This window comes from Heptranchias perlo, chromosome 18, assembly GCF_035084215.1.
Source record: "Heptranchias perlo isolate sHepPer1 chromosome 18, sHepPer1.hap1, whole genome shotgun sequence".
NCBI classification, from domain to species: domain Eukaryota; kingdom Metazoa; phylum Chordata; class Chondrichthyes; order Hexanchiformes; family Hexanchidae; genus Heptranchias; species Heptranchias perlo.
In genome coordinates this window covers 4,057,103-4,071,311 of record NC_090342.1, presented here as the reverse complement: position 1 = coordinate 4,071,311, position 14,209 = coordinate 4,057,103, and the positions used below count along the sequence as shown (strand labels likewise).

Below are 14,209 nucleotides of genomic sequence, written 5' to 3'. Positions count from 1 at the left end.
TGAAGTTCCTAGCATTGTTGCAGCTGATTAGATGCTGATCATAATCTCAGCTGGTTCTTCAAGATTGATAAATTTTTACCAGGAAAAATTTGAGAAAATGGCTGGTAAACAGAAGCATAATGAGTCAAAGCCAAAGCATCCGTGAGTTGGCAAAAGACTTCTCGTGAAGTAAGAGGTAAGTTTCCAGAATCTTGAAGCGTAAACATGAGCTTCTTGATGCATATGAATCCCACTGCCAGAAAACGTCAGTGCTACAGATGTGGCCTGTCCACAATGAATACCATGGTGTGGGAGTGATTCCAACGTGCTCGGTCACAATCCATCCCCATCTACGGTCCACTCCTTCAACAAAAAGCCCTCCAGTACGCCCAGTCCCAGGTATCATCACGTTCAAGGCCTGCAGTGGGTAGCTGGAGTCATTCCGCAACCGTCACTCCATCTCATTCCAAGTCATCTCGGGCGAGAGTGCCAGCCTCAACCCCAATGTTGTCAGTGACTGGAAGCAGCGTCTTGCATCCAGGGTCGAGTCATGTGAACCAAGAGACAAGACCGGTATGCTTTTCCGGGCCTTCCCCGACAAGAACCTCATCATCTCTGGTGAGCAATGGAAAGGAAGGCAAAAAGTCCAAGGACCGCATCACAGCTTCTCTGATGCACTGTTTTGTGGGAGTTCACCAAGCCTCTGCTCATCAGCCCTGCTGCTAAACCCAGGTGTTTTCGTAACCTGGTCTTATCCATCCTTCCAGTCATCTGGGAGCACAACAAGAAGACCTGGATGACCAGTGCGATCTTCACTTCCTGGGTCAAATGTGCCGCCAAAAACGCACGGTCATTCTGTTTATTGTCAATGCCCCCTACTATTCACTGTCTTTCCAACATCAAGCTAGGGTTCTTACTACCCAACACCATCTCCATTCTTCAACCCCTCGACCAAGGTATAATCAAGACCGTCAAAACCCACTACCGCAAGCGTCTCCTGAACTCTGTCATTACCAAAATCGATTCACAGTCCGCATCCACCTCGCAATCCTCATCACCTGCCAGTGAAATCGCTCGCCAAGTCAACGTGCTCGATGCCTGCCGCTGGATTGCCTCTGGAGTACAGCAAGTCAAGCAGTCCACTTTCACCAAGTACTTCGCCAACTGCAGCTTCCCCATCAATGTAGAAGAAACTGGGGAGCTGCCTGCCATACCTGACCTCTCTCCCTTGCTATACTCCCTCGCCCTGGCCATCCCCATGTCAGCAGAAGAGTTGTCTCCTTTGACAATGAAGTTCCTATTGAGGAATCGCTGACCGAGCCATGGGAGCAAGATTTAATCGACTCCTACGCTCGCCCAAGTGTCACAGCCTGTGACGAAGATGTCAGTGATGACCCGGAAGAGGAGTAAGCACTCGACCCCACATCTGTGGAATTTCCCACGTTCCAAGAAGTATTTTCAATGATATCCAAAATTCAGTAATTTGCCTCTCACAAGGACAACTCCTCATTGTTTAACCACATTAATGCGGCTGAATCTGATGCAACTGACTGCTACACGGAGTCAAAAGCCCATGCTGTCCAGGCATCAATTACTGACTATCTCGTTAAGTGACTCTTGAATAATGAATGTACATTATGTGTTTTATTTGTATGAAAATAAAAATACCATTTAATAAGAGACTTGTTTGCATGAATTTATTAGTACAGTACTGTATTTACTGGGTAAAATTTATCAATCAGCTAAGTACCATATAAACAAGCCTAATTGGACTATCTTCATACAACCTGGCTAAAACTACTGTATGTACAGTACATTAACCAGTTTGAAAATAGGGACACCTGCAAATAAAGGAAACCTGATGGTGTTCCTAATTTACAGGTTTCACTGTGTATGCAAATACCTCTAGATGGAAACACTCTATATTTGTTGCTTATCGGCTGGCTCTGGCGAGAGTTGAGGTTGAGTAGCCAACATTTTAAATCTGTGGGTTCATATAATGTTAATATTATAATTACAAGCCCTCCTATCAGCACCTAGGGTTAGTAAATTACATCCTATAGAGATGGACCTCTCATATCTACTTTGGTATGACAACGCACCATTTATTGATGCCATCTAAGAAGATTTTGTCTATCCGATCTTGGCAAAGTTGATTGAGCTTGGTATGCTTACTTCACTATTTGGGAACGAGATAGATATCCAATGTTTATAAAAGTGCAGTCAGCAAGCCTATTGTTAACAGTGAACTGGAAGCTGAGCAGCTGTGTAGCTGAGAACTTCGAATGGAAGTAAACAGTCATGTCGCATGACTATTTGGCTGACTGGGTACTAAAAATCTGCCTTAAACTTAATTTGGAGGATAAAAGATATTAATAGCCCTATATTTAACAAAAAGCTAAATACAAGTGAGTTGGAGCTCCCATAACTGTGATATTGGATTTCTCCAAGAGATCCATCTGTCTAATCAAGATGCATCCACAGGAAAGTGGAGCTGAGTGAGGGTAATGTGCAAATTCTCTTTCATGCAGGAATCCCCCTCTGTCCAAATGTTGTTTTACTGGATAGAGGGGTCTTATTAAACCACTGCTTATATGCTTTCTGATTTGTAGAAGGATTCAGGCGCTAGACACATGTATAATTCAGGAAATGATCTTCTCCCTCTCTTCCCTCCTCCCAAATAATACTTTGGTCTTCATGGGAAATCCACCTTGTCTTCAGTTGTTACAGGGATAGGAACCAAGGGATGTCCCTCATCATTGAATGTCTGTGGGGATTTGGCATTAATGTACCTAAAGTAGTCCATCCTCATTATGGTTTGAAAACTAAACCATCTTCAAAGTACTGCAATTAAGCATTGAAGTGTCATAATGAAACTAGAATAATTACAGTATTACTCAATTCTAGCAAACTAGGCGAAATGACTCATCACGTGTGGAGATAGAATTTGTGATCATTATTGAAAAATAATATGGATAAATCAAAAGGATGTGATAACTGTTAGGCAAGATAGTTACTTGGTGTATTTAGAGCCACATCCTAATATCTCTCCTTTTGATTGTTTTGTACTTGTAGTACATGAGCAGATGTTTTGTAGTGTACAACATTTTAAAAAATAATTCTTAAAGTTGTAGCTGAACATTCCAAAGCCTCATTTCAATCATTTTAGTCAAAATAAAATTAGTATTAAAATTCTGCCTAAAAGTTAATTTTAAAAATGCTTTTGTGCAAGTGCTTGCTAGTTCAAAATAGTACAGTTTTGGATAAGAATGTAAGTTCAGTTGATGTGAACTTCCAGTTACTTAGTGACTGAGGTGACCCAGATATAGAAACAGTGGCCAGTCTCAACAAAAGAAGCTCAGTCCAGACTTCTCATTAGTTGGAATGTAGCCAGTATGGATGTGGCAGTTTGCTGCCTTTGCTCAGTCAGGAGTTTCTGTTTGTTAAAAGTGTAACTTTTTAATGACATTGCATCCTTAAGTAAAACTGATTTTAAAGAAGTACAATAGAGTATGGCTCTGCAGTGACCACTTCTGTAAGTATTCTTAATTGAATTGAAAAATTCAATTTTTCATTAATTGTTTGTCCTCCTGATTGAAGCTCTCATCTTTTCAGTGCCACTGAGGCCAGGGTATAGACAGCATTGACAGCAATGTGTGAAAGGTGGTAGAAACCAAAGCTCAATTACACAACGTTGTATTATGTCCTCTCCTCAGGCATGACCAAAAAGTGGCAGCCCTGATAGCAAAGCCAGCTGACTTGTGTTGAGTTTTAAGCTTTCCTATTTGTTCCTTTTAATCCTTGGAGCATTAATGAATCTTTGCAGCATAAGCATCTTTATCTGCAACTTTTCATTTGTGCTTTAAAGTAGAATTTGACATATAATGGAACAGTATATTTATTTCATGGGTTCTTGGCATTTAAATGGTTAGTGTTAAAAACTGTTGCAGGCTTTAAAGGAGTGGAACATTGGAATTTGTTTGGCATTCATCAACAGGAGTCCTCCACATACACAGAGGCAGAATAGTATCTCATGACAATGAACCACTACACCTGGTGTCCTGTGTTTTGTTGAAATAACCAGCGTTTTCCCTCAATGAATAGGTTTAAGCATAAGTCATATTTATCATAAAACTACATTATCAACAGAATTAATCTTAAAAACTCCCAACTGCATATAACTATTATTCCATTAATAAGGAAAAAACAAAATTGACTATGGATTGTGTGGATATTGACTGTTGCTGGTTTGAGAACCCTGATCATTAATATTGTATCTTTATCAACTGGGCAAACATAAATCTAAGTGCTCCTTCCACTTTTAGTACTTTTTGCTTTTCTGTGTGACCTATCTCAAGTTGCCATTTGTTGTGTTCACAACTGCAAGTCACATTGGTATTTCAGCCATGGATTATAAAGATAACATATAATCATAATTTTGGGAGAAAAACATTGTGTTCCAGAGGATTTTTAAAAAAGGGGCTCTTTATTGTTAAGGGAACAATGAATGATGTGTGATAAATCTGATTATAGCAAATAAAAGACTTTATGGGGATGAATGGGATTCTTTTTTGCCTCTCTGAAGCATTTTTGGATGCTTTACTACATTAAAGGTGCAAAATCAATATAACTTGTTGAATTGTTTCTCCAGTTTTTATTTTGAATAGATTACTAAATATGTTTGCTCCTATAATTGCAGGTAACACTGTAGGCCGTGGCGGTGGTGCTGGAGGAGCGATGAATGCACAGGCCTGGCAGTTTGCTGGAGGTCTCCCAGGAGTAACGTATTGCAACCAAGGTTGTGCCAATTCCTGGCTGGCTGATAAGTTTTGTGATCAAGCCTGTAATGTCTTGTCATGTGGGTTTGACGCTGGTGATTGTGGGCAGGGTAAGTGTGAACTGCGATCCATAAATCTCTTGCAATTTAGAACCTACATTATTGCAAGTTGACATCAGATTTGTATGTTAACTATCTCAAATCTGACTTTTACTATCTGTATAAAACCTCACCTTTTATGTTGTCCATGAATCTCCCTGACCCAGAATTGATTCTGGATTAGGGCTGTGGAGCAAAACCAGAATCCCTATTTACCTAAGCACAATACGGATTATTCTCCAGAGTCCATGTTTTTATTGTGTGCATTTCATGACATCCATGTAACATCATATAATTACATAGAATGTGCCGCACAGAAACGGGCCATTCGGCCCAACTGGTCCAAGCAGGTGTTTAAACTCCACACAAGCCTCCTTCTTCATCTAACCCCATCAACATATCCTTCTATTCCTTTCTCCCTCATGTGCTTATCTAGCTTCCCCTTAAATGCAACTATGCTAGTCACCTCAACTAATCCTTGTAGTAGCGAGTTCCACATTCTAACCACTCTCTGGGAAAGAAGTTTCTGCTGAATTCCCTATTGAATTTATTAGTGACTATCTTATATTTATGGCCCCTAGTTCTGGTCTCTCCCGCAAGTGTAAACATCTTCTCTACATCTACCCTATCAAACCCTTTCGTAATTTTAAAGACCTCTATCAGGTCACCCCTCGGTCTTTTTTCTAGAGAAAAGAACCCCAGTCTGTTCAATCTTTCCTGATAGGTATAACCTCTCAGTTCTGGTATCATCCTAGTAAATCTTTTTTGCACTTTCTCCAGTGCCTCTAAATTCTTTTTATAATATGGAGACCTGAACTGTTCACAGTACTCCAAGTATGGTCTAATCAAGTTTCTATACAAGTTCAACATAATGTCTCCTCACACTGCGGCGACTAGAACTGTACACAGTATTTTAAGTTCAGTCGCACCAATGATTTATAAAGTGGCAGGATTACTTCACTGTTTTGACTCAATATTGACCTTCTAATACATCCCAAAATTTGATTTGCTTTACTCACTGCCACTGAGTATTGTTGCGACAGTTTATTGTCAATCAGGACCCCCAGATCTCTCATTTTCCATACGCGTTACTTTCTTTCCATTTAAATAACAGTCCCCTCTTGGATTTTTTTGTCTCCATGTGAAGCACTTTCCATTTCTGTACTTTGAATTCCATCTTCTACCCGCCTGCTCAATTCCCAAGCATATTCAAATCCTCTCTTAGCTTATCCTGTTCAGCTTTGCAGTCTACCACCTTGATTAGCTTTGTGCCATCTGAAAATTTAGCCAATGTGGTTGTGACCCCTAGATCCAGATCATTTATGAAGGTATTAAACAAAAGTGATGCATGTCAGCTTTTAGTATTAAAGTTTATGAAGACGGTTGTAAGTATTCATTATTTAAATCTTGTATTTATTCCTGGCAAAGTTGTTTTGCTGTTCAAACTTTAAGTTGCCCGTTAAGATATTTTTTATTTTTGACTTATAAAAATATGCATTTGCTTTCAGTTGATTTTCACTTACCCGAAATGAGAGGAAAAAACAAAACCTGATAATCAGGAAGCATGTATATGGCTCACCTGACGAAGGAGATAATCTCCGAAAGCTTGTGATTTTCAAATAAAATTGTTGGACTATAACCTGGTGTTGTAAGATTCTTTACATATGTTTAAATGGAATTGGTCCTGTTTTCTTAATGGTATACCAAGACTTTTTCATGGAGATTTTGTTTTCTTAAAAGACATTATATATTAACTTAGTTTGTTCAACCATTTCTTCTACAGAACACTTTGATCAGATGTATGATGTGATTCTTCTTCTTAACCATTCTCATTACGTGCTGCCGAAAGGTGAGGCCTTGCCTTACTTCAGTTTTGAGGGCTTTGCTAACAAAATCACAGAGGCATCGTTTACTGATAATGCCATAATTCGCCATGCTTCTGTGGCCAACAAATGGAAGTCCATTCACTTGATCATGCACAAAGGAATGAATGCAACTACAATCCATTTCAATTTGACTTTCCTGGATAAAAGTGACAAAGAGTTTAAAATGCAGCTCACTATAGATGCTGACACCAGAGAAGGTCAGAAAATGAACCAAACAGTCACTCCAAAGAAGGAAGAAAAAGCTATAAATCTCACAGTGGCGCCACTAGAAATGGAAACTCCATTCAAAGACATTGCTGAAGAACTGCGATTCCCCAAAATTCAAAAAAGGACCTTAGATAAGTTGAATACCACTCTTCTAATTGATCTTCAGTTTATTAATGTATCACTTTTGCCGGTTGATGTTCAGAATGAGTTAAAAGAGTTGGATACAAAATTAGAAGATGGTGATATCACACTTAAAGGGTACAATCGAACAAAGGTGTTGATTTTGGAACCTTTCAGAAAGCTTGTACGTTTTTCAGAACAAAATGAAAGTAAAGACATTGTGTCCCAGCACACACAAAAGATTAATTTGGTAAAGAATGTAGGCTTATTGGAAAGGGGATTTGCCGTTGGAGGGTATGGTGATAAGGATGAAGATGCTAAAAATCACTTAGCAGAAAAGCAAGTTGAAAATGGCCTGGTCGGAAGAAACGAACAAGCTGGTAATCGTGTATCTCTAAATCCCTCATTTGCAATGAAAATTAATGCCGCATTAAAAAACCCTGCCAAAGATATGTCAGTGCTCCAAAAGGCTGAACTCAGACCCATCACTTCACAGAAAATTCTTAATATTCTCATACCAAATGATAGCAGCAAGTTAAAACAAGATCAGAATGCAAGAGGAATTGAAAGAAAGTTCAAGCACCAAGGGCAAAGGGATGGAGTGTGGAGAGAAGTCAATGCTGAAGCTGCAGAAGTTGAATTTAAAAATAACAGCACAGGACGAGCCAGCAGAAAGCTGCAGTATTACCCTGGGAGTAATGCTGGCTTTTTTCCTTGGGAAAAGCAAGGATATTTCCAGAATCTATTGGAAGTAAGTAAATTTATAAAGTGCACTGATTGCCTGAGTAATAGAAAATTGCCAAAAGAGAGAGGCTTATATTGTAATAACGTCTAAAATGTTTGTATTCATTACTTTATGATGTAGATTTGGGAATCTAGTAGCAGGTATGCTGTAGTTTCTCACAGAGTAAAGCATCGTCATTAGCACTGCATAGCGCTTAGAGGGAGTTCTTCTTAGTGTTGTTTTATGTATTCCACAATGTCTCTGTGCAGTAGTTCTTGCCCCAATGGAGACCTACAATTTTTGATTTCCTTTCCTCCAAACCTGCTCTGGTATGTTATTGATTGGAAGGAGCTACCTGCATCCAAGAGCCGATTCATTTATTTGAATGGTTGTAGCACCTTCAGACTGACCTAAGAGTCAATCTAAAGCAGATATGCTGTCAGCAAACAGTGCCCAACCTTTGTTCTGTCTGCCTCAGACAAAACCAAAACAGGGAACTCCTATTTTGAGGAATAAAACCATAGAGATTTACAGCGCAGAAGGATGTCATTCAGTCCATGTCTGTGCCAGCTCTTTGCTAGAGTAATCCAAAACTAATCCCACTGCCCCACTCTCTCCCCAAAGCCCTGTATCTTCCTCTGATTTAAACATTTTCTTTTCTCTTAAAGAGTGCAATGATCGCTGCCTCAACAACTAGCTGTGCTAAACCATTCCATAATCCCAATAACCCTCTGCATAAAGAAATCTCTCCTAACCTGTCTGTTCACTCTTAGTGACAACTTTAAATTGCTCCCCCTTTGTCTCTGACTTCCTAACCAGAGCAAATAGCCTTTCCCTAGTTACTGTTTATCATTTTAAAAACCTCTATCTTGTTGGCCTTCTCTGCTCGAGTGAAAGGGGTCCATGCATGTGAATCTTTTCCCTACTATAAGGCGCAGCAGGGTCTAGAACAAGGGAACATAGATCTAACATTAACTGCAAGAGATTTAGGACAGACAACATGAGAAACTTTTTTACACAGGCTTTTGAGGCTTTGGAATGCACCACCAGAGTTAGTGATTAAAGCAGAGCATGTCAGCATTTAAGAATAGGTGGTTGAAGGAAACATTGGAAAGACTGAAGCCATCGTTTTTGGCCCCTGCCACAAACTCTGTGCCCTTGCCTCCGATTCCATCCCCCTCACTGGCCATTGTCTCAAGCTGAACTAGACTATTCGCAACCTCCTATTCGACCTTGTGTCCTCTCCATCACAAAGACTTCCACCCCCCTAATATCGTTCAGCTCTGGCCCTCCCTCGGCCCATACGCTGCTGAAACACTCATGGATACCTCCTTCACCTCCAAATTCGACCCTTGCAATGCTCTCCTGGCTGGCTTCCCATCCTTCACCCTCCGTAAGCATCAGATCATCCAAAACTCGACTGCCCGTTTCCTATCCTGTATCAAGTGCCGCTCATCTACCACTCCTGTCCTTGTTGACTTGCAATTGCTCCAGATTCCCCAGCACCTCCAATTTAAAATTATCATCCTCGAATCTATAGTTGAGACTATAAATCCCTTCTCCCCAATATTGGTGGCTGTGCTCTGGAATTTCCAGCCTAAGTCCCTCCACCTCTCTCTCCTTTAAGACAGCCCTTATAACCTACCTTTTTGACCATGCCTTTTGTTACTTGTCCTAATATTTCCTTTGCTTTAGCATCCATTTATTTCTGATTATGCCTCTATGAGGGGCCTTGGGATGTTTTTCTACATTAAAGATACTATATAAATACAAAGATTTCTCCCACCCTTCTTCATCTAACCCTATCAACATAGAAGTAAAGGGAATTAGGGGTTACGGGGAGCGGGCAGGAAATTGGACATGAATTTAGATTTGAGGTTAGGATCAGATCAGCCATGATCTTATTAAATGGCGGAGCAGGCTCGAAGGGCCGATTGGCCTACTCCTGCTCCTATTTCTTATGTTCTTATTAACATATCCTTCTATTCCCTTCTCCCTCATGTGTTTATCTAGCTTCCCCTTAAATGCATCTATGCTAGTCACCTCAACAATTCCTTGTGGTAGTGAGTTCTACTTTCTTACCACTCTGGGTGAAGAGGTTTCTTCTGAATTTCCTATTGGATTTATTAGTGACTATCTTATATTTATGGCCCCTAGTTCTGGTCTCTCCTGCAAGTGTAAACATCCTCTCTATGTCTACCCTATCAAACCCTTTCATAATTTTAAAGACCTCGATCAGGTCACTCCTCAGCCTCTTTTCCAGAGAAAAGAGCCCCAGCCTATTCAATCTTTGTTGTTGTATGGAGGTTTTTTTCAAGGGACGGAGTCCTACTGTTGGAACAGAATAGAGGGAGCTTTACTCTGCATGCTGTACCTAATCTGGGAGTGTTTGCCAGCACAAAGTTGAGAAGTAAAATGCTTGTTTCTCCAGCACCTGTATTCCCTCTCTTTCTATCCCTGCCCCTATTTACTGGGTTATATGAAACAAGGGATGCATTAACATAGTTGGAATTTAATTGGAATGTTGGCAATATGCTTTGACACTGATGCTGCACATGCTGGACTGAAAACTAGCCTATGGTTATGCTGTTCAATGTTTCTTTTTATAGTTTATAGTTCAATCTTAAAAATAAATTTTAAAAATTAATTTATTGCAAAGGGAATAAATGTCAGTTCACATCTGAAAATGGCTGAGCATCCAAAAATTTAGCCTGCAAAGCTCATAAGAGACATCACATTTTACTTCAGGAGGAGGCAAAACTGGAGAAAGCACTTGCATACCAAACTGATGGTAAACAAATGGGAAGAAAACTCCAAGACACGTTTGCAGACTCACTGCGCTATGTAAATAAACTTCTCAATACTAAGTTTGGATTTGTTTCTCGAAAAGTTCCTGCCCACATGCCTCATATGATTGACCGTATCATCATGGATGATCTTCAAGAAATGTGAGTTATTGACAATTTTATTTTTCTAGTTTTCTTAATACATGTTTAATGAAGTATTTATGGGATCTACCCATGTTAGTTTTAATGGGATTCTAACCTTTGGCTGCAACATGTTGTGACTTTAATTTGAGAAATGCCAAGTGACAAAAAATTTGCATGTTTTAAACTGTTCTCTTTGTAAGTATACTAATTCTAAGATGTTGTGGAAAACTCACTGAAATCTTGTAATTTATTGGAAAGGTGTATGGTTTCAATATGCTAAGCAATGCAATGTTTAGTAACAAAAATCTGAACTGCTGGTAAATGATGACTGTAACAAGCATTAAACAATTACATGTCTTATTTCAATCTACATGTCGCATCACCAGCTCAAGTTTCTGTAAAAATACGTTCTTTTGTTTTAAATATTTAAAATATTAGATAAGGGTTTCTAAGGGTGAGCTGGGTAAGAGAGTGAATAACTGAGACAAACAGACCAAGGAAGTCTGTGATTCAATTCCAGGTCTGTGCTAAATTGGCTGATCTCAGTTGGGTATTAGTAGGGGACCTGCAAGTTTGGGTTCCGCCAGGACCACTCGGCTCCAGACCTCATTACAGCCTTGGTCCAAACATGGACAAAAGAGCTGAATTCCAGAGGTGAGGTGAGAGTGACTGCCCTTGACATCAAGGCAGCATTTGACCGAGTGTGGCACCAAGGAGCCCTAGTAAAATTGAAGTCAATGGGAATCAGGGGGAAAACTCTCCAGTGGCTGGAGTCATACCTAGCACAAAGGAAGATGGTAGTGGTTGTTGGAGGCCAATCATCTCAGCCCCAGGGCATTGCTGCAGGAGTTCCTCAGGGCAGTGTCCTAGGCCCAACCATCTTCAGCTGCTTCATCAATGACCTTCCCTCCATCATGTGGTCAGAAATGGGGATGTTCGCTGATGACTGCACAGTGTTCAGTTCCATTCGCAACCCCTCAGATAATGAAGCAGTCCGAGCCTGCATGCAGCAAGACCTGGACAACATCCAGGCTTGGGCTGATAAGTGGCAAGTAACATTCGCGCCAGATAAGTGCCAGGCAATGACCATCTCCAACAAGAGAGAGTCTAACCACCTCCCCTTGACATTCAACGGCATTACCATCGCCGAATCCCCCACCATCAACATCCTGGGGGTCACCATTGACCAGAAACTTAACTGGACCAGCCATATAAATACTGTGGCTACGAGAGCAGGTCAGAGGCTGGGTATTCTGCGGCGAGTGACTCACCTCCTGACTCCCCAAAGCCTTTCCACCATCTACAAGGCACAAGTCAGGAGTGTGATGGAATACTCTCCACTTGCCTGGATGAGTGCAGCTCCAACAACACTCAAGAAGCTCGACACCATCCAAGATAAAGCAGCCCGCTTGATTGGCACCCCATCCACCACCCTAAACATTCACTCCCTTCACCACCGGCGCACTGTGGCTGCAGTATGTACCATCCACAGGATGCACTGCAGCAACTCGCCAAGGCTTCTTCGACAGCACCTCCCAAACCTGTGACCTCTACCACCTAGAAGGACAAGGGCAGCAGGCGCATGGGAACAACACCACCTGCACGTTCCCCTCCAAGTCACACACCATCCCGACTTGGAAATATATCGCCGTTCCTTCATTGTCGCTGGGTCAAAATCCTGGAACTCCCTTCCTAACAGCACTGTGGGAGAACCGTCACCACACGGACTGCAGCGGTTCAAGAAGGCGGCTCACCACCACTTTCTCGAGGGCAACTAGGGATGGGCAATAAATGCCGGCCTTGCCAGCGACGCCCACATCCCGTGAACGAATAAAAAAAAATAAAAAAAAAATTGGTCTCTTGGCCAAATTCAAGGACACTTGCTGACAGTACATATGTGGGATCCCGGACGAGGGTGGAATTGGGCTCAGCTGTGATAACTGCTCTCCTTGTCCCCTGGACATAGTCAAAAGTCCTATTGATACTCACTGTTTAGTGTTGCATGAAGAATGGCCATTTGGGAGATACTGAATGGCAACAAGGACCGTGAAATTTCAAGGCAGCAAGGGGCCAATTAACTCCAGGGAAGAGAGGGGATGCAAGAAAGGTGGCAGAAAAGGAATAGAGAAAAATATTGGTAGTAATTGATGAATGTTTTGTGATGCTCCGATTGCTATTGCTTGGGAGCCTAACATTTCTTATTTTGTTGACTTACTGAAATAGTTTTATTTTTGGACAGTTTTCCAAAGGAGTTTGACAAGACTTCTGACCATAAAGTTCGTCATTCTGAGGACATGCAGTTTGCATTTTCATATTTTTACTATGTAATGAGTGCACTACAGCCATTAAACCTATCCGATGTTTTTGATGAAGTTGACACAGATCGATCGGGAATCCTCTCTGATCGAGAAATCCGGACATTAGCAACTAGGATTCACGAGCTCCCGCTGAGCTTGCAGGTAAAGTTTTTGCACCCTACCAAGTTCCTGATTCATGTGGTTAAAAGTTGTTAGCAAGCTCTGTGTGCATTGTATTTCAATAAAAACTTATAACAAAAGCATTAGGTTTCACAATTCTATGTCGTTGATTGCACCAGTTAGGTAATTATTTTGTGCAACAAGATCTGTATTGGGGATGGTTTAGAGGACTGAGCTATGTTCTGTAGTTCCCTATTGTACTTTTGACTTTAGGAACTGACGGTTAAGGTAGGAAAATGTGCGTATTGTGATAACTACTGTAAATACTGAGGTTTTAAAAAAATGTTGAATACAATTTGCTGAGGAGTTAAGTTTAACTGAGACAACTAAACCATTAGTCAATCTCCCATATTGCTGCTTAAGTGAAAATACAATAAAAATCAAAAATAAATATCCATTAAAATTATATATTAAATCTATACTATATTAAAATATCTATCATTATGCAATCAATAATAAAAGAAAGCATTATAATATAATAGTGTGAAATAAATGAAAAGCATAATTTAAAAAGGTTAAAGTGTAATTTACATGAATTACTGTTAACGGTCAATAATGGGGAGATACAGTTGAAGGACTGAAGTTGAAACTTGCTGAAGTTGGAGGGCACATCTGGACTGGTGAAAAAAGAATAAATGAGATCATTTTAGCTGATAACCTGAAGTTGTGTTGAACAGCCAGAAAAGTATAAATGTTATTTATAAAATCGCGCCTGAAGTTAGGCTCAAGTAGCTGTGCTGAGGGTCTACAGCCCCAGCAGCTGGACAGCTAGACCTGCTGATGTGACAGGCATTATAATAGCTAAGTGCTCACTGTAGAATGGGACATCCCATGCTTTCTAATTAAGCATAATTGGAAATGATGACAGCTAACTGTTGGATTTTTCAATGTAATCTAAAATGGAGTGAGGGAACATGTACCAATTTTAATAGAGATTTAGATTTTATGGTAGCTGTGATTTCTTAATGTTCTTATATTGCTCATGCAATTATTACATTTGCTAAGTATTG

At 40.5% G+C, this 14,209-nt stretch overlaps 1 protein-coding gene across 5 annotated transcripts in view; it reads left to right on the top strand.

The window, feature by feature from the left end:
• The window catches only part of gnptab (N-acetylglucosamine-1-phosphate transferase subunits alpha and beta), a 119,167-nt gene that overhangs the window by 72,733 nt on the left and 32,225 nt on the right, over positions 1-14,209 (top strand). For all 5 annotated transcript variants that reach the window (XM_067999242.1, XM_067999240.1, XM_067999239.1 and 2 more), the window contains 4 exons: positions 4,679-4,867; positions 6,639-7,819; positions 10,541-10,740; positions 12,962-13,181. In XM_067999242.1, the coding sequence (XP_067855343.1) occupies positions 4,679-4,867; positions 6,639-7,819; positions 10,541-10,740; positions 12,962-13,181 (1,790 nt within the window). The remainder of the gene's footprint in view (positions 1-4,678; positions 4,868-6,638; positions 7,820-10,540; positions 10,741-12,961; positions 13,182-14,209) is intronic.